The sequence below is a fragment of the Mustelus asterias genome, unplaced genomic scaffold (genome assembly GCF_964213995.1).
Source record: "Mustelus asterias unplaced genomic scaffold, sMusAst1.hap1.1 HAP1_SCAFFOLD_98, whole genome shotgun sequence".
Taxonomy (NCBI): Eukaryota; Metazoa; Chordata; class Chondrichthyes; order Carcharhiniformes; family Triakidae; genus Mustelus; species Mustelus asterias.
In genome coordinates, this window is record NW_027590146.1 from 414,772 (window position 1) to 439,924 (window position 25,153).

Consider the following 25,153-nt stretch of genomic DNA (forward strand, 5'->3'; position numbering starts at 1 on the left):
TGCTGAATGGGAGCATTTAGCGAGAGCCTGTGGCCTAGTCAGCAGCCTCTGGGCAACTGCATTGGATCGAAAAGGGTTCATCATCACTGAACAGCTCTGAGACATTGCAAGGTAAGTTACTACTTTGTAAATTTGTGGGCAATAGCAGTCCTTGCTACTCCTGTTTCCTTCAGTGCAGGAGCACTGCACCAGCTCTGACAACCCACATTCTGATTTTTATTCATTGTTGTTAACAATACGATCCACCAAACTGGTGAACAACGGCAGCATGATGGCACAGTGGTTAGCACTGCTGCCTCACAACTCCAAGGACCCGGGTTCGATTCCCGCCTTGGGTTACTCTGTGCGGAGTCTGCACATTCTCCCTGTGTCTGCATGGGTTTCCTCCGGGTGCGCTAGTTTCCTCCCACAGTCCGAAAGACGTACAGGTTAGGTGGATTGGTAAATTGCCCCTTAAAGTGACAGGGGGACTAGCTCGGGTAAATGCAGGGGGTTATGGGGATAGGGATTGTTGTCAGTGCAGGGTCAATGTGCTGAATGACTTGCTCCTGTACTGTAGGGGTTCTATGGTTCTATGGTGAAATTTAGAATACAATTTTTAGACATCCAGAAATGAAAGACAGTTTCACATTCGCCATGACTAAGACTATCATCACTGTTTGTAAAAATTCTCTGAAGTAGAGTCACAGGAACTCAGAACATTAACTATTTTTCTCCCTCCCTCCACAGATGCTGCCAAAACTGCTGAGTTTTTCCAGCATTTTCTGTTTTTATTTCAGATTTCCAGCATTCTGCTGCAAAATAGGGCGGCAGTGGTTAGCACTGCTGCTTCACAGCTCCAGGGTCCTGGGTTCGATTCCCGGCTTGGGTCACTGTCTGTGTGGAGTTTGCACATTCTCCTCGTACCTGCGTGGGTTTCCTCCGGGTGCTCCGGTTTCCTCCCACAGTCCAAAGATGTGTGGGTTAGGTTGATTGGCCAGGTTAAAAATTGCCCCTTAGAATCCTGAGATGCGTAGGTTAGAGGGATTAGCGGGTAAATATGTGGGGGTGGGGCCTGGGTGGGATTGTGGTCGGTGCAGACTCGATGGGCCGAATGGCCTCTTTCTGTACAGTAGGGTTTCTATGATTCTATGATTTCTATGAAAAGTATTCTGCTTTTGAAGTATTGTTGTAAAAACCCATCTGATTCACTAATGTCCTTGAGGGAAGGAAATCTGCCGTCCTTACCCGGTCTGGCCTACATGTGACTCCAGATCCACAGCAATGTGGTTGAGTCTTAACTGTCCTCTGAAATGGCCGAGTGAGACACTGAGTTCAAGGGCAATCGGGGATGGGCAACAAATGCCGGCCCAGCCGGTGACACCCACATCCCGTTAAAGAATAAAGTGGAGAACATGGCAAAGGACAGAGAGAGAGGGATACAGCAGGTGTGACAGACAGGTCAAGAAGATGGAACAGATAAAGTTGGGCAGGAAATGGGATACAGCCCACACTGGGCCCAGGCACCATTTTCTAAGAATGCCACAAAGTTAAGAAATAAAAATAGAACCTTCACCCGACAGAAACTCCCTCTTCACCGAGCCCACCTCCATCCTCCTTCACAGAGCTTCCCACCCAGAGAACCCCCTCCCCAAAATAGAACAGCCACACCCCCACACGGTACCCTCACCCCAACAGTGCCAGGGTCAGTGCCCAGGCATGACCCTCTCCCCCAGGGGACCTAATCACCTGTGCCTGGGTAAGATGCTCTTTTGGGGAGTCAGTGCAGACTCGATGGGCCGAGTGGTCTCCTTCTGCACCGTAGGGATTCTATGGTGCAGTTTCTGTAAAAGCACTTCTCACTTAATATGATCCCTCAAAAATCCTTGAATGTTGTGTTAAAATGTCCTTGGAGAATTTATTGGACAGTGCAGAGAGGGCAGAGTCAGCAATTGAATGTAATTCGTGTTGTTTCCAGTTTAGTTTCTCGTTGCTTCTTCTGTTGTAGAGCATGAGGATTGCGCGTATGTAAAGCCAGACCTGAGACAGGCTGACAACTCAACCTCCCCTGAGATTGGAGACTTCAAAGCAGAACCTGCTGAGCTCAGAGTCAATAATGGAAGCAGATCAGGAAAAGCAGCAGCTCTCCAACACCGACAAGGAGACTCCTCCAAATGACGATGAAAAACTGGAACGCTTTTTTTATCAGTTTTGCGGTTATCCTTTGTGTATCTCTCGGGGAAGAAGAAGTGCACTTGGAGTATCGGCAGTTATCTGGGAATCTGTGAGTGCAGTGTTTGTAATTAAAAGAGCATTAGCAGATCCAAAGGCTCTCCCTTCAACTTCAATTTTTAAAAAATGTTTATTGATCACAAGCTTACATTTTCTGTTTTTTGAGGAGCGATGTAATTCTGGGAGTCTGAGACGCTTCCACAGGATTGAGATTAACAGAAACTGCAATGACGGATACCTCTCCAGGCACAGGCAGCTCATTACTATTTGCTTCCGCGGAGATATCAGTTACGTCTGTAAATCGGCGATCAGGTTCTTCGATGCTGACAAGTTCACAAACATTTCTAGACGGCAACACTGGCTGCTGAAGCATCTCTCAACTCCTCAGCGATCAACAGGCTTACAAATGATCCATCTCTCTGTGTCTACTGGGTGTAAACACAGTAAGAAGTTTAACAACACCAGCTTAAAGTCCAACAGGTTTATTTGGTAGCAAAAGCCACACAAGCTTTCGGAGCTCTAAGCCCCTTCTTCAGGTGAGTGGGAATTCTGTTCACAAACAGAGTTTATAAAGACACAGACTCAATTTACATGAATAATGGTTGGAATGCGAATACTTACAACTAATCAAGTCTTTAAGAAACAAAACAATGTGAGTGGAGAGAGCATCAAGACAGGCTAAAAAGATGTGTATTGTCTCCAGACAAGACAGCCAGTGAAACTCTGTGGGGGTTACAAATAGTGGGACATGAACCCAATATCCCGGTTGAGGCCTTCCTCGTGTGTGCGGAACTTGGCTATCAGTTTCTGCTCAGCGACTCTGCGCCGTCGTGTGTCGCGAAGGCCGCCTTGGAGAACGCTTACCCGAATATCAGAGGCCGAATGCCCGTGACCGCTGAAGTGCTCCCCAACAGGAAGAGAACAGTCTTGCCTGGTGATTGTCGAGCGGTGTTCATTCATCCGTTGTCGCAGGGTCTGCATAGTTTCCCCAATGTACCATGCCTCGGGACATCCTTTTTTGCAGCGTATCAGGTAGACAACGTTGGCCGAGTTGCAAGAGTATGTACCGTGTACCTGGTGGATGGTGTTCTCACGTGAGATGATGGCATCTGTGTCGATGATCCGGCACGTCTTGCAGAGGTTGCTGTGGAAGGGTTGTGTGGTGTTGTGGTCACTGTTCTCCTGAAGGCTGGGTAGTTTGCTGCGGACAATGGTCTGTTTGAGGTTGTGCGGTTGTTTGAAGGTCCTGAAGGCTGGGTAGTTTGCTGCGGAATGGCACACTATTTGTAACCCCCACAGAGTTTCACTGGCTGTCTTGTCTGGAGAAAATACACATCTTTTTAGCCTGTCTTGATGCTCTCTCCACTCACATTGTTTTGTTTCTTAAAGACTTGATTAGTTGTAAGTATTCGCATTCCAACCATTATTCATGTAAATTGAGTCTGTGTCTTTATATGCTCTGTTTGTGAACAGAATTCCCACTCACCTGAAGAAGGGGCTTGGAGCTCCGAAAGCTTGTGTGGCTTTTGCTACCAAATAAAGCTGTTGGACTTTAACCTGGTGTTGTTAAACTTCTTACTGTGTTTACCCCAGTCCAACGCCGGCATCTCCACATCATGTCTACTGGGTGTGGCAGGAGTCCGATCTTAGAGGCAATAATTCAACTTGAAACACTGCCAAAGTTTCTTTTAGGGCACTGTCATATTATGTATTTAATTTTTTTTATTGTCGCAGAGGTGATGGCCCATTGGTGAGATCTCGAGTCTTGTGTGTTCAAACATAAACATATTTATTGGTAGGATTTAACTGGATACAATTCCAAATGCAGTCTTGACAGTTCTTTCATAATCCCGCTGTGTCACGTACAGGGGAATGGTTGTAATGCTCTATCTCTGGTACTTGGGTCACATGATAAAGTTTCTTTTCTTCCCAACATTTCAGTTCAGCATCTTTTCCATCGACCATTTTATCATGTCGGCTCTTGCGCTTTTCCATTCGTGTGTCTATTTGGGCAATCTGGTTCTGGCGCGTAGGCCGGAATTCTCCTGGCTGTTCACGCCAATGGGATTCCCTGGTCCCGCTGGCAGCGCACCTCCTGCCGCAGGTTTCCCAACAGAGTGGGCTGGCTTCAATGAGAATTCCCATTGACAGCAGTGGGACCAGAAGATGCCACCACCAGCCAATGGCAGGCTGCCTCCTGCCACTGAGAAAAACACTGAGGGGAGGCCAAAGATTCTCACTCGTAATCTCAGTTTCTTCCCCTGTCTGAATTGTGGATTCTGCTGCCAATTTCAATGGTTTTACCTCTCCAGTTAATTTCTCACTCAATCTTCTCTTCTTCAAGCTCTTATTCTCCGGATTCAACTCTTCACTGGACCTCCACTTATTTTCAAGTTGCTCTTCATGGTGTTCAGTTTATTCTCCATTGTCTCATTAATTGCTACTTCTTCTTAACTTCATTTTGTAAATCTTTGTAACTTATTTCAGTTCACTATCAGTCATTTCATCTTATAGAGTCATAGAGGTTTACAGCATGGAAACAGGCCCTTCGGCCCAACTTGTCCATGCCGCCCTTTTTTTTTTAAACCCCGAAGCTAATCCCAATTGCCTGCATTTGGCCCATATCCCTCTATACCCATTTTACCCATGTAACTACCTAAATGCTTTTTAATAAACAAAATTATACCCGCCTCTACTGCTACCTCTGGCAGCTTGTTCCAGACACTCACCACCCTCTGTGTGAAAAAATTGCCCCTCTGGACACTTTTGTATCTCTCTCCTCTCACCTTAAACCTATGGCCTCTAGTTTTAGACTCCCCTACCTTTGGGAAAAGATATTGACTATCTAGCTGATCTGTGCCCCTCATTATTTTATAGACCTCTATAAGATCATCCCTCAGCCTCCTATGCTCCAGAGAAAAAAGTCCCAGTCTATCCAGCCTTTCCTTATAACTCATCAAGTCCCAGTAGCATCCCAGTAAAGCTTTTCTGCACTCTTTCTAGTTTAATAATATTCTTTCTATAATAGGGTGACCAGAACTGCACACAGTATTCCAAGTGTGGCCTTACCAATGTCTTGTACAACTTCAGCAAGACGTCCCAACTCCTGTATTCAATGTTCTGACTGATGAAACCAGGCATGCCGAATGCCTTCTTCACCACTCTGTCCACCTGTGACTCACTTTCAAGGAGCTATGAACATGTACCCCTCGATCTCTTTGTTCTGTAACTCTCCCCAACGCCCTACCATTAACTGAGTAAGTCCTGTCCTGGTTCAATCTGCCAAAATGCATCACCTCACATTTATCTAAATTAAACTGCATCTGTCATTCGTCAGCCCACTGGCCCAATTGGTCAAGATCCCGTTGCAATTGGAGATAACTTTCTTCCCTGTCCACTATGCCACCAATCTTGGTGTTATCTGCAAACTTACTAACCATGCCACCTATACTCTCATCCAAATCATTAATATAAATGACAAATAACAGTGGACCCAGCACTGATCCCTGAGGCACACCGCTGGTCACAGGCCTCCAGTTTGAAATACAACTCTCTATAACCACCCACTGGCTTCTTGTTTAATATCTTCTCCAGTGCTTTAAATATTTTTGCTGATCCGTCTTTATGTCAGTAAAGTTTATTTATAAGTCACAAGTAAGGCTTACATTAACACTGCAATGAAGTTATTGTGAGAATCCCCCCAGTTGCCACACTCCGTCGCCTGTTTGGGTTACACTGAGGGAGAATTTAGCATAGCCAATGCACTTAACCTTCACTGGACTGTGGGAGAAAACTGGAGCACCCGGAGGAAACCCACGCAGACACGGGGACAACATGCAGACTTCGCACAGACAGTGACCCAAGACGGGGATCGAACCTGAGTCTCTGGCGCTGTGAGGCAACAGTGTTAACCACTGTGCCACCATGCCGCCCAAGTTCCTAGTTTCTTCCAATTTTTAAAATTTCTGCATTTCTTCTCAGGTTAATCCACCATGTTCTTGCTGGGCATATACTTTTCCCAGATAGAACCTTCATTTCTACTTGTCTTAACTTGAGATAAATCCTTTTGACGTCGCTGTTGGTTGGGTCTGTCTCAATGAAATGTTGATGCGTTTCCATTTTGTAATTTTCTCAATGCTCTTCATCTGGGATCTTTCAGTATCATCCTTCTGGGATCTTTCAGTGCACTCTTTCTGGGGTCCTCTATTGCCTCGTCTGAGGTTTTCCATTATCTCCGCAGCTTGGACTGGTCCATCCTTCCTGATTCTACATGATTCAGTGTCTGGCAGTATCTTATCATCTCAAATGAGTCTGTTCACCCAAAGACAGGCATTTAGGTGAGGACAATTTTTTGTTCAGATTTCAATTTAAACAAGGATACTCACTAATGTTGGGCCAGAGGCAGTATCATGATAATTTTAACCTTGTCGCCGGATGTAACAATGCCTTCTTTAGAAACACAAAAGTTATTTATTAATAAGAAAATCTGTACAGAGGCCAGCAGCCACATGACTGCTCTAGTCCCTTCATCTCTTCTACATTGAACTCTACATTGAACTCTAACCCGGAAGTAGGCCGCTGGGTGTTCTGGGAAGGGTCAAATTTTTCTTCAGCGCGCGGGAGGTATAAAAGCAGGCCGCACTATTCAGCGGGCAGCGTCGTTAGCAGACAGCGGAGTGAGAAGGGCGCAGAGTGAGAGCTGAAGGGCTTTGGCTCTAAGGGCTTAGGTGGAAAGGGCGAGGCGGGGTAAGTTTAATCCTTAAGTACGTTTCTCTGTGTTCCTTGAAATAAGGAGGGAAATTATGAGTGTGAGGCCAGTCTGTTGTTCCCAATGTAGGATGTGGGAGGTCCTGGAGGCTCCTGGCCTCCCGGACATCCATATCTGTGATGGGTGTGTCGAGCTGTGGTTCCTAAGGGACCATGTTAGAGAACTGGAACTGCAGCTCGAGGATCTTAATCTGGTTAGGGAAAATGAGCAGGTGGTCGCACCGGGGCCACGGGAGGCAGACAAGTGGGTAACGTCCAGGAAGGGGAAAGCTCGGGTGATAGAGAGCACCCCGGTGGATGTGCCCCTTCACAATAAGTACTCCTGTCTGAGTACTGCTGGGGGGGACAGCCCACCTGGGGGAAGCAGCAGTGGCCGTGTCTCTGGAGCAGAGTCCGGCCCTGTAACTCAGAGGGCTAAGGAAAGGAGGAGGCAGGCAGTATTAATCGGGGACTCGACAGTAAGAGGGTCGGACAGGCATTTTTGCAGAGGCAGACGGGAGTCTCGGATGGTGGTCTGTCTCCCTGGTACCAGAATCCGGGATGTCTCTGATCGCGTCCCAGAAATCCTGAGGTGGGAGGGAGAGGAGCCAGAGGTCGTGGTACATATAGGTACCGCTGACATAGGTAGGAAGATGGAAGGGGTCATGAAAAGAGAATATAGGGAGCTAGGTAGACAGTTGGGAAGGAGGAACGCAAAGGTAGTAATCTCAGGGTTGCTGCCTGTGCCACAGGAAAGTGAGAGCAGGAATGGAGTGAGGTGGAGGATGAATGCGTGGCTGAGGGACTGGAGCGGGGGGCAGGGATTCAGGTTCCTGGATCATTGGGACCTCTTTAGGGGCAGGTGTGACATGTACAAAAAAGACGGGTGGCACTTGAATCCCAGGGGGACCAATATCCTGGCAGGAAGGTTGGCTAAGGCTACTGGGGAGACTTTAAACTAGAAAGGTTGGGGGGAGGGAATCGTGAGGAGGTGACTGAGAGCGAGGAGGTTAGCCCGCAAATAGAGAAGGATTGTAGACAGTGTAAGAGGGAGAATAGACGGGTGATGGAGAAGGGGAGAGCTCAGACCAAAGGTTTGAGATGTGTCTATTTTAACGCCAGGAGTGTAGTGAATAAAGTGGATGAGCTTTGAGTGTGGATCAATGCTTGGAAGTGTGATGTGGTGGCCATTACGGAGACTTGGGGACAGGGACAGGACTGGATACTTCGGGATACTTTCTGAGCTGTAATTTTCTATGGTTCTATGGGTGCCGGGTTTCAGATGTTTCATAAAGGACAGGGAGGGAGGCAAGAGAGGGGGTGGAGTGGCACTGCTGATCAGGGATAGTGTCACAGCTGTAGAGAAGGTGTATGCTGTGGAGGGATTGTCTACGGAGTCTCTGTGGGTGGAAGTTCGGAGTGGGAAGGGGTTGATAACTTTGCTGGGTGTTTTCTACAGGCCGCCCAATAGTAACAGGGATGTTGAGGAGCAGATAGGGAAACAGATCCTGGAGAGATGTAGGAATAACAGGGTTGTCGTGATGGGAGACTTTAATTTCCCAAACATCAATTGGAATATCCCTAGGGTAAGGGGTTTGGATGGGGAGGAGTTTGTTAGGTGTGTTCAGGAGGGTTTCCTGACACAGCATGTGGATAAGCCTACAAGAGGAGAGGCTGTACTTGATCTGGTACTGGCTAATGAGCCTGGACAGGTGTCGGATCTCTCAGTGGGGGAGCATCTTGGGGATAGCGATCATAACTCTATCTCCTTTACGCTAGCATTGGAAAGAGATAGGATCAGGCAAGCTAGGAAAGTGTTTATCTGGAGTAAGGGGAAATATGAAGCCATCAGGCAGGAGATCAGAGGCATAAATTGGAAGGAGGCATTCTCGACAAAAAGTATTGAAGTAAGGTGGCAGACTTTCAAGGAATGTTTGTCTGGAGTTCTGCATGACAACGTTCCGATGAGACAGGGAGGTGTTGGTAGGTTACGGGAACCGTGGTGCACGAAAGCTGCGCTGAATCTAGTGAGAAAGAAAAGGAAAGCGTACAAAAGGTTCAGAGAGCTAGGCGATGATAGGGATCTAGATGAGTATACGGCTTGTAGGAAGTGACTTAAGAAAGAAATTAGGAGAGCCAGAAGGGGTCACGAGAAGGCCTTGGCAGGAAAGATTAAGGAGAACCCTAAGGCGTTCTATAAATATGTGAAGAGTAAAAGGATGAGATGTGACGGACTAGGACATATAAAAGGTGAAGGTGAGAAAGTCTGTACCGGAAGAAATAGCAGAGGTGCTTAATGAATATTTTACCTTGGTATTCACTGTGGAAAAAGACCTGGATTGCGGCGGACTGAAAAGGTTGAGTATGTGGACATTAAGAAAGAGGATGTGTTGGAAACTTTGAATAGTATCAAGATAGATAAGTCGCCGGGTCCGGATGGGATGTACCCCAGGTTACTGTGGGAGGCGAGGGAAGAGATTGCAGAGCCTCTGGCGATGATCTTTGCGTCGTCGATGGAGACGGGAGAGGTTCCGGAGGATTGCGGATGTGGTTCCTACATTCAAGAAGGGGAATAGGGATAGCCCAGGTAATTACCGACCGGCGAGTCTAACCTCAGTGGTTGGTAAACTGATGGAGAAGATCCTGAGGGACAGGATTTATGAACATTTAGAGAAGTTTAGTATGCTCAGTAGTCAGCACGGCTTTGTCAAAGGCAGATCGTGCTTTACGAGCCTGGTGGAGTTCTTTGAAAATGTGACTAAACACATTGATGAAGTAAAAGCGGTAGATGTGGTTTACATGGACTTCAGCAAGGTGTTTGATAAGGTCTCCCTTGCAAGACTTCTCGAGAAAGTGAGAGGGCATGGGATCCAAGGGGCTGTTGTCTTGTGGATTCAGAACTGGCTTGCCTGCAGAAGGCAGAGAGTGGTTGTAGATGGGTCTTTTTCTGAATGGAGGTCGGTCACCAGTGAAGTGCCCCAGGGATCTGTTCTGGGACCCTTGCTGTTTGTCATTTTCATAAATGACCTGGATGAGGAAGTGGAGGGATGGGTTGGTAAGTTTGCCAACGACACGAAGGGTTGGTGGTGTTGTGGATAGTTTGGAGGGATGTCAGAAGCTGCAGCGTGACATAGATAGGATGCATAGATAGATGGGCGGAGAAGTGGCAGATGGACTTCAACCCGGATAAATGTGTAGTGGTCCATTTTGGCAGGTCAAATGGGATGAAGGAGTATAATATCAAGGGTAAGACTCTTAGCAGTGTAGAGGATCAGAAGGACCTTAGGGTCCGGGTCCATAGGACTCTTAAATCGGCCCCGCAGGTAGAGGAGGTGGTTAAGAAGGGATTGAGTTTAGGAGTCGGGGATAATGGTGCAGCTTTCTGAGACCCTCTTCAGGCCCCATTTGGAGTACTGTGCTCAGTTCTGGTCACCTCATTACAGGAGGGATGTGGAAATGATTGAAAGGGTGCAGAGAAGATTTACAAGGATGTTGCCTGGATTGGGAGGCATGCCTTATGAGGATAGGTTGAGGGAGCTCGGTCTTTTCTCCTTGGAGAGACGTAGGATGAGAGGTGACCTAATAGAGGTTTACAAGATGTTGAGAGGTATAGATCGGGTGGATTCTCAGAGGCTTTTTCCCAGGGCTGAAATGGCAGCTACGAGAGGACACAGGTTTAAGGTGCTGGGGAGTAGGTACAGAGGAGATGTCAGGGGTAAGTTTTTCACTCAGAGGGTGGTGGGCGAGTGGAATCGGCTGCCGTCAGTGGTGGTGGAGGTAAACTCGATAGGGTCTTTTAAGAGACTTCTGGATGAGTACATGGGACTTACATCGACGGGCGGCACGGTAGCACAGTGGTTAGCACTGCTGCTTCACAGCTCCAGGGTCCCGGGTTCGATTCCCGGCTTGGGTCACTGTCTGTGTGGAGTTTGCACATTCTCCTCGTGTCTGCGTGGGTTTCCTCCGGGTGCTCCGGTTTCCTCAGAATCAAGCGTGCCGGTGAACCTGGCACTCCCACAGTCCAAGGGTTAGGTTGATTGGCCGTGCTAAAAATTGCCCCTTAGCGTCCTGAGATGCGTAGTTTAGAGGGATTAGTGGGTAAAATATTTTGGGAAATGGGGGTCGGGCCTGGGTGGGATTGTGGTCGGTGCAGACTCGATGGGTCGAATGGCCTCTTTCTGTACTGTTGGAATTCTATGATTCTATGATTAACAGGATTGAGGGTTATAGGTAAGCCTATCTATAGCCTAGGTAGGTAGGGACATGACCAGCGCAACTGGTGGGCCGAAGGGCCTGTTTGTGCTGTATTCTTTCTATGTTTTTTGTCTAAATGTCTTCTGCCCAAGAGAGGGCTCCACCCCCTGGGATGATTGCCCACACTCTGTCTCAAATGCGGTCCCAAGTCAGATGAGCCTCTTCTGCTGTGTTGCCCTGAAAGGGACAATCACGACAAATCGCCACATTGCCCATGGAAGACAGAGATGAGGAGAATCTTTTTCTCTTAGAGGGTTGTGAGCCTTTGGGACTCTCTTCCTCAAAAGCCGGCGAAAGCAGAGTCTTTGAATATTTTTTAAGCTCAGAGGTAGCTAGATTCTTGAGGCGGGGGGCGGGGGGGGTGAAAGGTTACTGGTGGTCGATAGGAATGTGGAATTGAGGTTACAATCAGATCAGCCATTATTGAATGGCAGAGCAGGCATGAAGATACCAGTGGCCTACTCCTATCTGAATTCGAATGTTTGCATGCGTGTATGCAACATGTTTATTCACAAATTGACATTGCAATATAGCTTTAGAATGAGAAAATTAATCACCTTAACCACATAATTCAGTTCGAGTGGCATTTTTGCCCAATAGTGGCATTGTATCTCTGTTAAACGACAAGAGAACTGGACATAAGGTGATAAAAAAGCCAGTTTGGCAATTTGGAAAGCATTTGGAAACTTAAGCCCTAATGTTGCCCTTAAGCCTGCTCCCCTTATATCATCCCACATCTGAAATTACTCACACTCTGTGAAATTACTCTTCAGAGGCCGGGTGTTCCTTCACCAGATTCCCTTTATTTACAAACTATTCCACATCTAGAGTGCTTCAGATACAAAGTCAGAATCGAGCATGCCGGTGAACCTGACACTACATATTTATATACAGGAGAGGCTCCCTGACTAGCCGGGCCATTATGATCTCAGTCATGGAGCTCATACTCCAAGAGGCCAACTCTCATCGGCCTCATTGAAGTCCCTCCCACCCCCCAGGTGTGAGGAACCTTGGCTGTTCGCACAGCTCATGGATCTCTTGAGCATTGAGTCTGGATCCTCCAACTCGGCATCTGACATGGGAGGAGTGTGTCCAACAGGTGCCCGTCTCTTACGACGCGTGCGCCGCAGTTCTAGTTCACCCCCTTCCTTGCGTGGCAGAGGAGTAGCCGTGGCTTCGCCTGCAGTGTCTATTTTGGACTCCGAGGGTCTAACTATGAGCGACAGAGAGGTGGGGCTGGCCAGTCTGGGAGAACTCTCCTCGGTCCTCAGCCTGCTGGGCATAGTTGGTTCCAGGACAAACTGTGATTTTGTGGCCGGCACCTGATCCAGATGTTTTTTTCAGGATGGCCTCACCCATGCATATTCAGTAGGATACAGGCCCCATCCGACACTCAACCATTCCAGGTAACATATGGGACCGTTTACGTAATTCTTTACCCAACCTTTTTCTCCAGCCTCCAATTGCCTCTCCCGGCTGCTATTGTCATGGCCTCTGCATTGGACTTCTTGTTGCTTTTCCCCCCCCACTCCCCCGCCCCTCCCCGCCCCCCCCCCCCCCTTCCCACACCTCCCCCCCAGGTTTGGGAATAACAAACTTAATCTGGTGTAGAGTTGTCTGCCCATGAGCAATCCTGCGGGTGCTATTCCTGGAGTGACATGGCGGGGGCTTGTTCTATAATCTAATAACTAATGGGAAGCTTTGTGTCTATTAATACTGCCAGTTGTTCCTTAAAGCAGCTTTTAAAGTCTGGACTGTTTGGCGATGGTTGGTACGGTGCCGTCCTGATATGTCAAATCCCATTCAACTTCATAAACCGGGTGAACTCTTGGCTGGCGAAAGCTGGTCCATTGTCAGCGACCAGCAGCTCCGGGATCCCACATGTTGAAAAGAAGGTGCAAAGTTTCTTTAGCGTTATTGTTGTGGTCGTCGAATGCATCCTATGGCTTTCCATCCAATTGGGCACCCACTATGACCAAGAAAATCAAGCCCATGAATGGGCCTGCATAATCCACATGCAGCCGAGTCCATGGTCTACCTGCCCATTCCCAAGGTGTAGGAGAGCTGCTGGTGACAACATATGTCCATCTTGGCGTTCCAGGCAGCACCCTTGAGCACTGCTGTGTCCGTTTTCATTCTGGGCTACCAAACATAGCTTCTGGCCAGTATCTTCATTGTAGACACTCCTGGGTAGTGATTTAGTTCAGCCAGTATGGCACGGTGACCCGGACTCAGAACAATCACTCACGCTCCCCCATAGCAGTATTCCCTCTTCTAACCTGAGCTGCTCTCTTCTCCAATAAGGGTGGAACTGGAGCTGTACTGGCCTTTCCATTTCCCCTGTCAGTACTAAGTGTTTAACTTTTGTGAGGACAGAGTCTTTTTGCGTCAAAAGACCGATATTATATGCGGCCACTGTGAAGGTATCCAGAAAATTCATGGTCATTACCATCTCTTCCACTTGGGGTACCATTGGTGGGGTGTCTGCAAAAGGTTGCCTCCTTAAGGCATCTGCATTTGCCACTTGGCCTCCCGGCCAGTGCAGGCGTGCCAAATTTCCTTAGCCTCCTGAGAAAGTAGAGCCATTGGTGGGCTTTCTTAACTACAGTGTTGGCATGGAGGGACAAGGACAGGTTGTTGGTGATCTGGACACATAAAAACTTGAAGCTTTTGACAATTTCTACTTCGTCCCCATTGATGTAGACAGGGGCGTGTTCTCCTTTACGCTTCCTAACGTTGATGACTATATCCTTCATTTTGTTGACATTGAGGGAGAGATTATTGTTGCCGCACCAGTTCACCAGATTCTCTATCTCATTCCTGTAATCTGTCTTGTCATTGTTTGAGATCTGACGCACTACAGTGGTGTTACGACAAACTTGAAAATGAAGTTGGAGGGGAATTTAGCCACACAGATATAGGTGTATAAGGAGTATTGTAAGGGGCTAAGGATGCAGCCCCACGATCCCTGTGATCCAGACATTTATTATGAACATTTCTGTTAATTTTTTTAAATTCCAGATCTTTATTCTTTCAGACCATGCTTCTTTTGGTTGTCATTTCTTTCCCCATGATCAGCTTGTGATCCAGTGACCGGGGCTAATGGTCTGAGGGAAATGGGTCCAAATCCCACCACCGCAGCTGGTGGAATTTAAATCCAATTAATAAATCTGGAATTGAAAACTAGCCTCAGTGATGGTGACCACTAAACCATTGTCGAGTGTGGGAAAAACCCATCTGGTTCACTAATGTCCTTTGGGGAAGGAAATCTGCCATCCTTATCCGGTCTGGCCTGCATGTGAATCCAGAACGACAGCAATGTGGGTGACTCTTAACTGCCCTCTGAAATGGCCGAGTGAGACACTCGGATCAAGGGCAGTTAGGGATGGGCACCAAATGTTGGCATTACCAGCATTCTATGAAAGAATAAAGACTCTTGCTTTATTCTTCCTGTACCCTCACCAATTTAGTTCCAGTGTATTCCACTCGTGATACCCCACACTGATTTAGTATCATCCAAGGAATCATGTAATCAATTTAATGTAATCTGAGCACCATGAGACACATTCTTTGGAATGGTTTAATGGGTCCCAACGCGATTTGGATTGACAAAGTTTTCTTGCACCAAATACTTGGTTTGAACATTCTATAACACCATGTTTGTTGAACACAACAACTTTGCCACTTATACTGGGATTATACCTGCAATAGGTCCTCGGAGGTGAAAGTCCCATCATCAGAATTCCATTATTTACAAGATCCTACCATACTCCACTGAGTGCTCAGTGTGTGCTGCCTACATCAGGAGTGCAGAGAGACTGACGCTCCTGTTTAAATACAGGACACGGGGCTCTCCGACTGGGCCATCAATGAGCTTTCAATCAGGGACATCTTTTGTTGTCCAACCAAATAAACAAATTCGAATTAACTCAGGGACAACTGAAAAAGGGCAGCTCCCTAAAAGGAGGGAAAAGGAGCCGGAAACAAAAGGCAAAGCAGAAAGGAAACTTAAAACATCAAATTAAGATGTTTTAAGGGGCGGCACGGTAGCACAGTGGTTAGCACTGCTACTTCACAGCTCCTGGGTTCGATTCCTGGCTTGGGTCTCCCCGTGTCTGCGGGGGTTTCCTCCGGGTGCTCCGGTTTCCTCCCACAGTTCAGGTTAGGTTGATTGGCCATGCTAAAATTGCCCTTAGTGTCCTGGGATGCGTAGGTTAGAGGGATTAGTTGGTAAATATGTAGGGGTAGGGCGTGGGTGGGATTGTGGTCGGTCAGTGTAGACTCGATGGGCCAAATGGCCTCTTTCTGTGCAGTAGGGTTTCTAAGAGCTTTTTAGGGCGGCACGGTAGCACAGTGGTTAGCACTGCTGCTTCACAGCTCCAGGGTCCCGGGTTCGATTCCCGGCTCGGGTCACTGTCTGTGTGGAGTTTGCACATGTTTTAAGGGGCGGCACGGTAGCACAGTGGTTAGCACTGCTACTTCACAGCTCCAGGGACCTGGGTTCGATTCCTGGCTTGGGTCTGTGTGGAGTTTGCACATTCTCCTCGTGTCTGCGTGGGTTTCCTCCGGGTGCTCCGGTTTCCTCCCACAGTCCAAAGATGTGCGGGTTAGGTTGATTGGCCAGGTTAAAAAAATTGCCCCTTAGAGTCCTGGGATGCGTACGTTAGAGGGTTCAGCGGGTAAATATGTGGGGGTAGGGCCTGGGTGGGACTGTGGTCGGTGCAGACTCGATGGGCCGAATGGCCTCCTTCTGCACTGTAGGGTTTCTATGATTTCTATGATGTGATTAAGGGGGTCAATAATACACCCCAGTCCCTGCGGTGCCCAGCGGGCACGGAAGGCATCAGTGGTGCCCTCGGAACACCATATGCTCCCTCTCCAGGGACACCCGGACATGAACATATAGCCGCGGTAGAGCGGCAGACAGTCGGGTTGGATGTCCCCCTGGATCGCCCGCTGCCTGGACCGGGAGATAGAATGCCTCGCCAGGCCCAGGAACAGGTCCACGAGGAGCTCCTCTTCCTTCCCCGCCCCTCTCCGCACCGGGTGCCCGTAGATCAGGAGCGTGGGGCTGAAGTGCAAACAAAACATCAAAAGAAGCTGTTTTAGAAAACTGAAAAGGTTGTACAGCCGACAACACATAGCGTAGACATGGTCCACGGACTCCACAAGGTTGCAAAAAGGGGCACACTTGAGACCCCGTGAACCGGTACAACCTACGGTTGTACGGTACTGCTGCGTGCAGCACCCTCCACCCCAGGTCCCCAAGATAGTGGGGGGGAGATCTCTCCGTAGAGAGACTTCCACTGGGGACCTCTGCCACCCGGTGGCAACAAGGCCGCCATGGTGTATCCGGGCGACAGGCGAGGACGCGGCAGTGGAAGGTGTGCAGCAGCAGCCCGTACAGGAAACGCCTCCGTGCGGTAGAAAAGGGGACTGGGGGCATTTCCATGAGGTGGCTCATGATGTGGGGGTACCTGACCCGGGAGGGGGGGGTCGAGGTTTGGGGCCAATGTAAAATTCCATCCGAGCAGGGGAACGCTCGGGCGGGATCCCACCGCACGCCTGTGCCGCCTCGAGACTGCGTGTGCCCTCAGGTCTGAGCACAATCATCCTGAGGTCTTGGATGGCTTTGGACGCGTGCCGGACGGCCATCTCCGCGCGCTCAGCCAGCACGCGGGGGCTCATCCAGCCCGCTCCTCCGCCATCCAGCACGTCCCCGATTCTGGTCACCCCGGCATCCACAGCCCTCCTCTCCGCCAGCCACCTGAAGTTATACGGCTGGAGGTGCGGATTCCTGAGCAGTGGCTCTCGCACGAGAGCCGCTGCTCCTGACACTGTGTCGCGAGGCGACCGTGTTCCAGACAGTGAGGAGGTCCTGGTAAAAGACGGGCAACTCCCGCGAGGTCGGAAGGTGCCCCAGATTTATATGCAGCAGCTGCACGTCATAATTCAGGCCGTGCAACAGGCGGGAGAAATCCGTCGCCAGGGCACACCATCGTGGAGGAGGCTCGACGTAAAGGTATCTCTGCAGCGTCTGGAGGCGGAAGGTCGCTACCTGTGTGCGAAGGCACACGAGACCCTGACCGCCCTCCGCAAGCGGGAGATGCAGAACCTCGGCAGGGACCCAGTGCAGTCGGTTGTCCCAGAAGAACCGCAGGAGGGTTCTCTGGATGTTTGTAACAAAGCCAGGGGGAGGGGTCAAAGGGACCAGCCGGTACCACAACATGGAGGCGAGCAGCTGGTTTATGATGCGAACTCGCGCCCTGTAGGACAGCACTCGGAGCAGTCCTGTCCAGTGACTCAGGCGAGCGGAGACTTTGGCCTCCAGCTCCTGCCAGTTCGCCGGCCAGGACTCTGTTTCAGTCAGGGATTCCTTTTGTTTATTACAAATACGTTATTACAAAACAATTACAAATATTCAAAGAATAAATATGAAAGATGCATCACCAATGGCTAACACCATCCATTTATCAATAACCTACAATTACTACCTTCTATTTAGGAAAGGTTCATTGTTGGTTCTAGTTTTCCAGGGCATTGTCCTTGGTTTCAATCAGGGACTTCATACGCAAGCAGGCCAACCTCAATTGCCTGATTAAAGGCATCACAATACCCTTCCATCTACAATGCTTCGATGGCTGTATGGTGTTTAAGATGTTGTGTTTCTGTTCCCTGTGAAACTATTTAGAACATAGAACATAGAAAAGCTGCAGCACAAACAGGCCCTTCGGCCCACAAATTGCGCCGAACAATTTCCTTACCTTCTAGGCTCATCTATAACCCTCTATCTTACTAACCTCCATGAACCTATCCAAAAGTCTCTTAAAAGACTCAATCGAATCCGCTTCCACCACCACTACCGGCAGCCGATTCCACGCACCCACCACCCTCTGAGTGAAAAACTTACCCCTAACATCTCCTCTGTACCTACTCCCCAGCACGCTAAACCTGTGGCCTCTCGTGACAACCATTTCAGCCCTGGGTAAAAGCCTCTGAGAATCCACTCTATCAATACCTCTCAACATCTTACACACTGGATGAGCACCCTCTCTTGCAGTGGGTCCTGACTTTCAGAAATGTCATTAAATGTTTCAGGTGAACTAATTAATTCCAATGTTAATTCAACTTTTTCTTTCAGGCCAAAGTTCTCTGCCGCTACTTTGAACAGGAACACATGGATTTTACTGGGAAGAAGGTGATTGAATTGGGGGCAGGAACTGGGCTGGTGGGGATTCTTGCCATCCTGCTGGGTAAGTGAAGAAAACGTCAAGAGACAACACTCTGTAGGTGTGAGGAGAGTAAAATGTGGTACGGTCACTATGCACAATGACAAGACCTTGGGCTGAGTATTTCTGAAATAAAAAGAGACAAGTTGTCGAAGCTTTTCATCTTGCACTCATCACGGCAAAAGTGCAAGGGTAGGAGAACAACAATTAATACTGCATGTGAAGAGAGAGCTGATTGGTTGGGACATTCCCCTCATGAAGTATAAATTGTTGTTCCCTTTCCAATTGGTATTCTTGTAAATCTGAACATCAATACATTAAAGAAAAACATCTTTGCCTTTTGAGCCAAGAATTAATTCTGGCACATTCAGTGTAATATTTTAAAAAGAGCTTGAATCTTTTGAATCTAATCAATAACACAAGCAAATGGATTAAAAACAGGAGTTGGCCATTTGGCCCCTCAATCATGCATTTTTAGCAAAATACCCACACTCTTAAATTCCAGTCACCTTGCAATAAACATCAAGAGAAGTGGGAAAAATATAAATATCCAGGGAATGTACAAGATCATAAGAAATAGAGTGATTCAGCTTCTTGACTCTGCTCAGCCATTTACCAAGATCATGTCTGACCAAGTGAGGCCACTTTCTTGTCTTTCTCCCATGTCCTCTTAAACCCTCCTCTGTCGAACAAAAATCTGTCTGACTCAGCCTTGAATATATTCAATGATCCAGCCCCACTGCTCTCTGGGCGAGAAAATTCCTAAGATCGATAACCCTGTAAGAGAAAGAGATTAGACCTTACATCTGTCTTAAATGGGAGGTTTTAAATTCACCCAAGAGGGGAAACATCCTCAGACAAGCTCACTTGGAATCATATGTTTTAATAAGTTCATTCCTCTTTCTTCAAAATTCCAATGGGTGCAGACCCAACCTGCTCAACCTTTCCTCAAAGGACAACCCCTTCATCCCAGAAAAAGCCTAGTGAATCTTTGCTGTAAATATATCCCTCTGTGAGGAGACCAGCATTGTACACAGAACTCTAGGGATGGTCCCACCAATGTCTTGTACATTTAGAGCAACACACCCATTCTGTTATGCTCTTTTCCCTTGCAATGGACATTCCATTTGCCTTCCTAATAACTTGCTGTACCTGCATGCTAACTTTCTTGTGATTCATGTGCAAGGACACCCAGATCCTTCTGTACTACAGAATTCTGCAGCCTCTCTCCATTTAAATAACATTCTTCACTTGCATTCTTCCCACCAAAGAGGACAACCTCAAATTTTCCCACATTATATGTTAGGAATGGGTTAACAGACTTTCCTGTTAAGTCCTAATTTGATGTCAATTATCCAGTGATATATAAAGGGGCTTCAGGCGGCACTTGGGGTCGATGGAGAATTGGATGTGGAGTTGGATCAAAGAAATAAAGGTAGTTTATGAAGAAGCAGAACTTGCGTCTCCTTTACTAAACTGCAACCTTAGAGGCTCAAACAGTGGTAGCAGAGGATGGTTGTTGGTTCCAAGGGCTGCAAGTTACGACTCTTTCAAAGAAAAAAAAGGGAGAAGAATTCTAATCCACTGCGGAGTGAGTAGATGACAACAAAATGGCTGAACCCAGAGTGAAAGTGTCAGGATATGACTATCCACCATTATTTTCAGAAACTGAACCTTATGACCAATGGAGAAGCAAAGTCTTCATGTGGACGACGGTCACCGCTTTGAGTAAAAGAAAGCAAGGAACGGCCTTGGCTCTTTCTTTACCACAAAGAAGTAAAGTTAGTCAAAGTATTTTCTGAATTGGAGTCGGAACATTTGGACTCGGAGGAAGCTCTGGATAATTTATTAACCTTTATGGATAAGATTTCTCAGGATGACTGATTAACTGCGTGTGAAGCCTGGTCAGATTTTGATACTTTTCGGAAATCGGAGGATATTTCTATTGAAGAATATGTGATGGAATCTAACAGACTATATATAAGGCTACAAAAACACTGGCTGGAAATTCCACAGTCCCTGTTGGCATTTAAGTTACTGGACTGTGCTAAAGTGACCAATCTGGATAGGCTCCTGGTTTTAACAGGAGTTAAATTTGCAGACAAAGATACCTTTATATGATCAAAAGTTAGAGGCCTTAAAAAATTCTTGGGGAAACATTCTATACCCACAGCTTTTATGCCACAAATAGGTCAATCAGTGATAAAACAGACGATAGCACAGACACTGTCCACAGGATGGAGAGATCGTACAGGCACAAGCCGGCTACAGGAATATGGCAGACGATGAGGAGGAGGGATATGGAGAGGGGTAGCAGAAAAGTGAACACCAGAAAAATCCAGGGCATGAATAATCGGTGTTTTCGGTGAGAAAAGGTTTTAGATCGACACAGCCAGCTTAAAGCAGATGCTTTAGCAAAATACCATAAGCTTTCGGAGCACTGCTCCTTCGTCAGATGGAGTGGATATCTGCTCTCAAACAGGACACAGACACAGAAATCAAGTTACAGAATACGAATCTCTACAGCCAGCCAGGTCTTAAAGGTACAGACAATGTGGGTGGAGGGAGCATTCAACCCAGGTTAAAGAGATCATAGAAAGATCATAGAAACCCTACAGTGCAGAAGGAGGCCATTCGGCCCATCGAGTCTGCACTGACCACAATCCCACCCAGGCCCTACCCCCACATATTTACCCGCTAATCCCTCTAACCTACGCATCTCGGGACTCTAAGGGGCAATTTTTAAACTGGCCAATCAACCTAACCCGCACATCTTTGGACTGTGGGAGGAAACCGGAGCACCCAGAGGAAACCCACGCAGACACGAGGAGAATGTGCAAACTCCACACAGACAGTGACCCAAGCCGGGAATCGAACCCGGGACCCTGGAGCTGTGAAGCTGTGAAGATGTGTATTGTCTCCAGACAGAACAGCCAGTGAGATTCTACAAGCCCAGGAGGCAAGCTGTGGGGGTTACAGATAATGTGACATAAATCCAACATCCCGGTTTAGGCCGTCCTCAGTTTCTGCTCAGCGACTCTGCGCTGTCGTGTGTCGTGAAGGCCGCCTTGGAGAACGCTTACCTGAAGATCCAAGGCTGAATGCCCATGACTGCTGAAGTGCTCCCCCACAGGAAGAGAACAGTCTTGCCTGGTGATTGTCGAGCGGTGTCGAACCTTCAACATGTCATTGATGAAGATGAACATCTCGCTAAGGCCATCCCCACACCCCCACTTCTTGCCTTCAAACAACCGCACAACCTCAAACAGACCATTGTCCGCAGCAAACTACCCAGCCTTCAGGAGAACAGTGACCACGACACCACACAACCTTGCCACAGCAACCTCTGCAAGATGTGCCGGATCATCGACACGGAAACCATCATCTCACATGAGAACACCATCTACCAGGTACACGGCACCTACTCTTCAACTTGGCCAACGTTGTCTAACTGATATGCTGCAGGGAAGGATGTCCCGAGGCATGGTACATTGGGGAAACCATGCAGACGCTACGACAACGGATGAATGAACACCGCTCGACAATCACCAGGCAAGACTGTTCTCTTCCTGTGGGGGAGCACTTCAGCGGTCACGGGCATTCAGCCTTGGATCTTCAGGTAAGCGTTCTCCAAGGCGGCCTTCACGACACACGACAGCGCAGAGTCGCTGAGCAGAAACTGATAGCCAAGTTCCGCACACATGAGGACGGTCTAAACCGGGATGTTGGATTTATGTCACATTATCAGTAACCCCCATAGCTTGCCTCCTGGGCTTGTAGAATCTCACTAGCTGTTCTGTCTGGAGACAATACACATCTCTTTAACCTGTGTTGAATGCTCCCTCCACCCACATTGTCTGTACCTTTAAGACCTGGCTGGCTTTAGAGATTCGCATTCTAATTAGTATTCTGTAACTTGATTTCTGTGTCTGTGCACTGTTTGAGAGCAGATATCCACTCCATCTAACGAAGGAGCAGTGCTCCGAAAGCTTATGGTATTTGCTACCAAATAAACCTATTGGACTTTAACCTGGTGTTGTGAGACTTCTTACTTCGATCAGATAGCCAGTTACCTATCCAATCGGCCAACTTTTCCTCTATCCCACACCTCCTTACTTTCATCATAAGCCAACCATGGGGGACCTTATCAAACGCCTTACTAAAATCCATGTATGTGACATCAACTGCCCCACCTTCATCAACACACTTAGTTACCTCCTCAAAAAATTCTATCAAATTTGTGAGGCACGACTTGCCCTTCACGAATCCGTGCTGACTATCCCGGATTAATCCGCATCTTTCTAAATGGTCGTAAATCCCATCCCTAAGGACCTTTTCCATCAATTTACCAACCACCAAAGTAAGACTAACCGGTCTATAATTACCAGGGTCATTTCTATTCCCTTTCTTAAACAGAGGAACAACATTCGCCACTCTCCAGTCCTCTGGCACCATCCCCGTGGACAGTGAGGACCCAAAGATCAAAGCCAAAGGCTCTGCAATCTCATCCCTTGACGCCCAAAGAATCCTAGGATATATTTCATCAGGCCCAGGGGACTTATCGACCTTCAGTTTTTTCAAAACTGCCTCCCTCCGAACATCTATTTCCTCCAGCCTATTAGCCTGTAACACCTTCTCTTCCTCAAAAACATGGCCCCTCTCCTTGGTGAACACTGAAGAAAAGTATTCATTCATCACCTCGCCTATCTCTACTGACTCCATACACAAGTTCCCACTACTGTCCTTGACTGGCCCTAACCTCACCCTGGTCATTCTTTTATTCCTCACATAAGAGTAAAAAGCCTTGGGGTTTTCCTTGATCCGACTCGCCAAGGACTTCTCATGTCCCCTCCTAGCTCTCCTAAGCCCCTTTTTCAGCTCATTCCTTGCTAACTTGTAACCCTCAATCGAGCCATCTGAACCTTGTTTCCTCATCCCTCTTCCTTTTCACAAGACATTCCACCTCTTTCGTGAACCATGGTTCCCTCACTCGGCCATTTCCTCCCTGCCTGACAGGGACATACCTATCAAGGACACCCAGTATGTACCAGAAAATTCAGCCACAGAACCTTGTAGCCATCCCTGCCAATCAACTTTGACATTAGTTCTAGTCATTAACTATTCTGTACCAGCACCAATCTGTCAAGAGCCAATGGCAGTTATAGCTGAAATTGTAGTTGTTTAATTAATCCAAGTGCGGGTGCACTGAGTACCTTCCTAATCTTATATTTCCTTATAGCAGGAAGGAGGACATGGAAGTAGCAAGTGATGTAAGGAGAATGGGAATGTAGGAAGGAGGGGCTTATATAGGAGTATATGTTTTGAAACGAAATCACGCAGGACGTTGAATTCAGCAAGATCCAACCATGGATAGAAGCATCGAGTGGCATCGTATCAGTCCAATGAAATCAAGTCAGGTTGGAATGGAAAGAGAAAGATTTCAGTTTAGTGATAAAATGAAGATTGCCAATCAGGTGACAGGCTTTTTAAAGAAGCCAGTCCAACTCACGGCATGCTGGCACGGTGACACAGTGGTTAGCACTGCTGCCTCACAGCGCCAGGGACCCGGGTTCAATTCCCGGCTTGGGTCACTGTCTGTGTGGAATCTGCACATTCTCCCCGTGTCTGCGTGGGTTTCCTCCGGGTGCTCCGGTTCCCTCCCACAGTCTGAAAGCTGTGTGGGTTAGGTGGATTGGCCGTGCTAAATTGCCCCTTGGGTGTCAGTGGGACTAGCTCGGGTGAATACACTCGTGACTCACCTGAGGAAGGAGCAGCGCTCTGAAAACTCGTGATTCCAAATAAACCAGTTGGACTTTAACCTGGCGTGTCAGGCTTCTTACGATGTGATCACCTTTTCTTTCTTCCAAAAAATTCCATCAAGAGTTATTGAAAACAGGTCAATAAATGTCGCCCAATGAATAAGGCGATCGATTGCTCTGCCCAGTACTCAGTGCCAAATCACTGCAAAAGTGCATCATTCGCCGTGTTCATCTGCCCTGTCCAGGATTTCTCTGTCCACATTTACCATTTACAGGACTGTCACAGAAAAGCAATAAATGGAAATAAGTTCCTCTCTAACATTCCTCCGGCAGGTGGTGATGTAACTTTGACTGACCAACCGAATGTTGTGATTCAATTACAGTACAACGTCAGCAAAAACATCCCCGAGGTCGGCATCAAGCGTGCAAAAGTGTCTGCTTTACTGTGGGGCAAAGACCACAAACAGTTCCCCACAGACTATGACTTCATCTTTGGTTCAGATATCATCTACAGGCCATCAGAATTCCACTCGCTGATAACGACCCTGCTCTACCTGAGCAAACAAAGTACCACCATTTACTTCTGCTCGAAGATGCGCAAACACATGGGAGTCATCGATTTCTACGAGAAGGTTCTTCCAACTCATTTTGATTCCACAATTGTTCACAGTGTCCCAGAACAAGAAATCAATTTGTACAAAATTACCAGGAAAGAGCCTGTCGCATAACGGGTTAATGCTGCAGAGAATCTCAGAGGTCACATCAATGAAATATACAAGATCCAGATGGGCTTCACATCCCAGAGTTGGATAGTTGAATGGTGCACAGAGTGAGATTTTTTTATTTCGCCCTGTTCCTGGATCTCACTTTAACCCCGACACTGATGCACTGTCCCCGTCTTTATTGGTATCATTGTATTCTGAAAAGACTAACTGGATGCTGAGGCAACCTGAC

General features: G+C 47.7%; 1 protein-coding gene across 1 annotated transcript; it reads left to right on the plus strand.

The window, feature by feature from the left end:
* The first annotated feature begins 16,362 nt into the window (after positions 1-16,362).
* On the plus strand, positions 16,363-24,927 carry LOC144484287 (EEF1A lysine methyltransferase 3-like). Its single transcript, XM_078202815.1, has 3 exons — positions 16,363-16,383; positions 18,353-18,464; positions 24,533-24,927. Exons 1-3 carry the CDS (start codon positions 16,363-16,365, stop codon positions 24,925-24,927), a joined length of 528 nt encoding a protein of 175 aa, XP_078058941.1.
* The last annotated feature ends 226 nt before the right edge of the window (positions 24,928-25,153 follow it).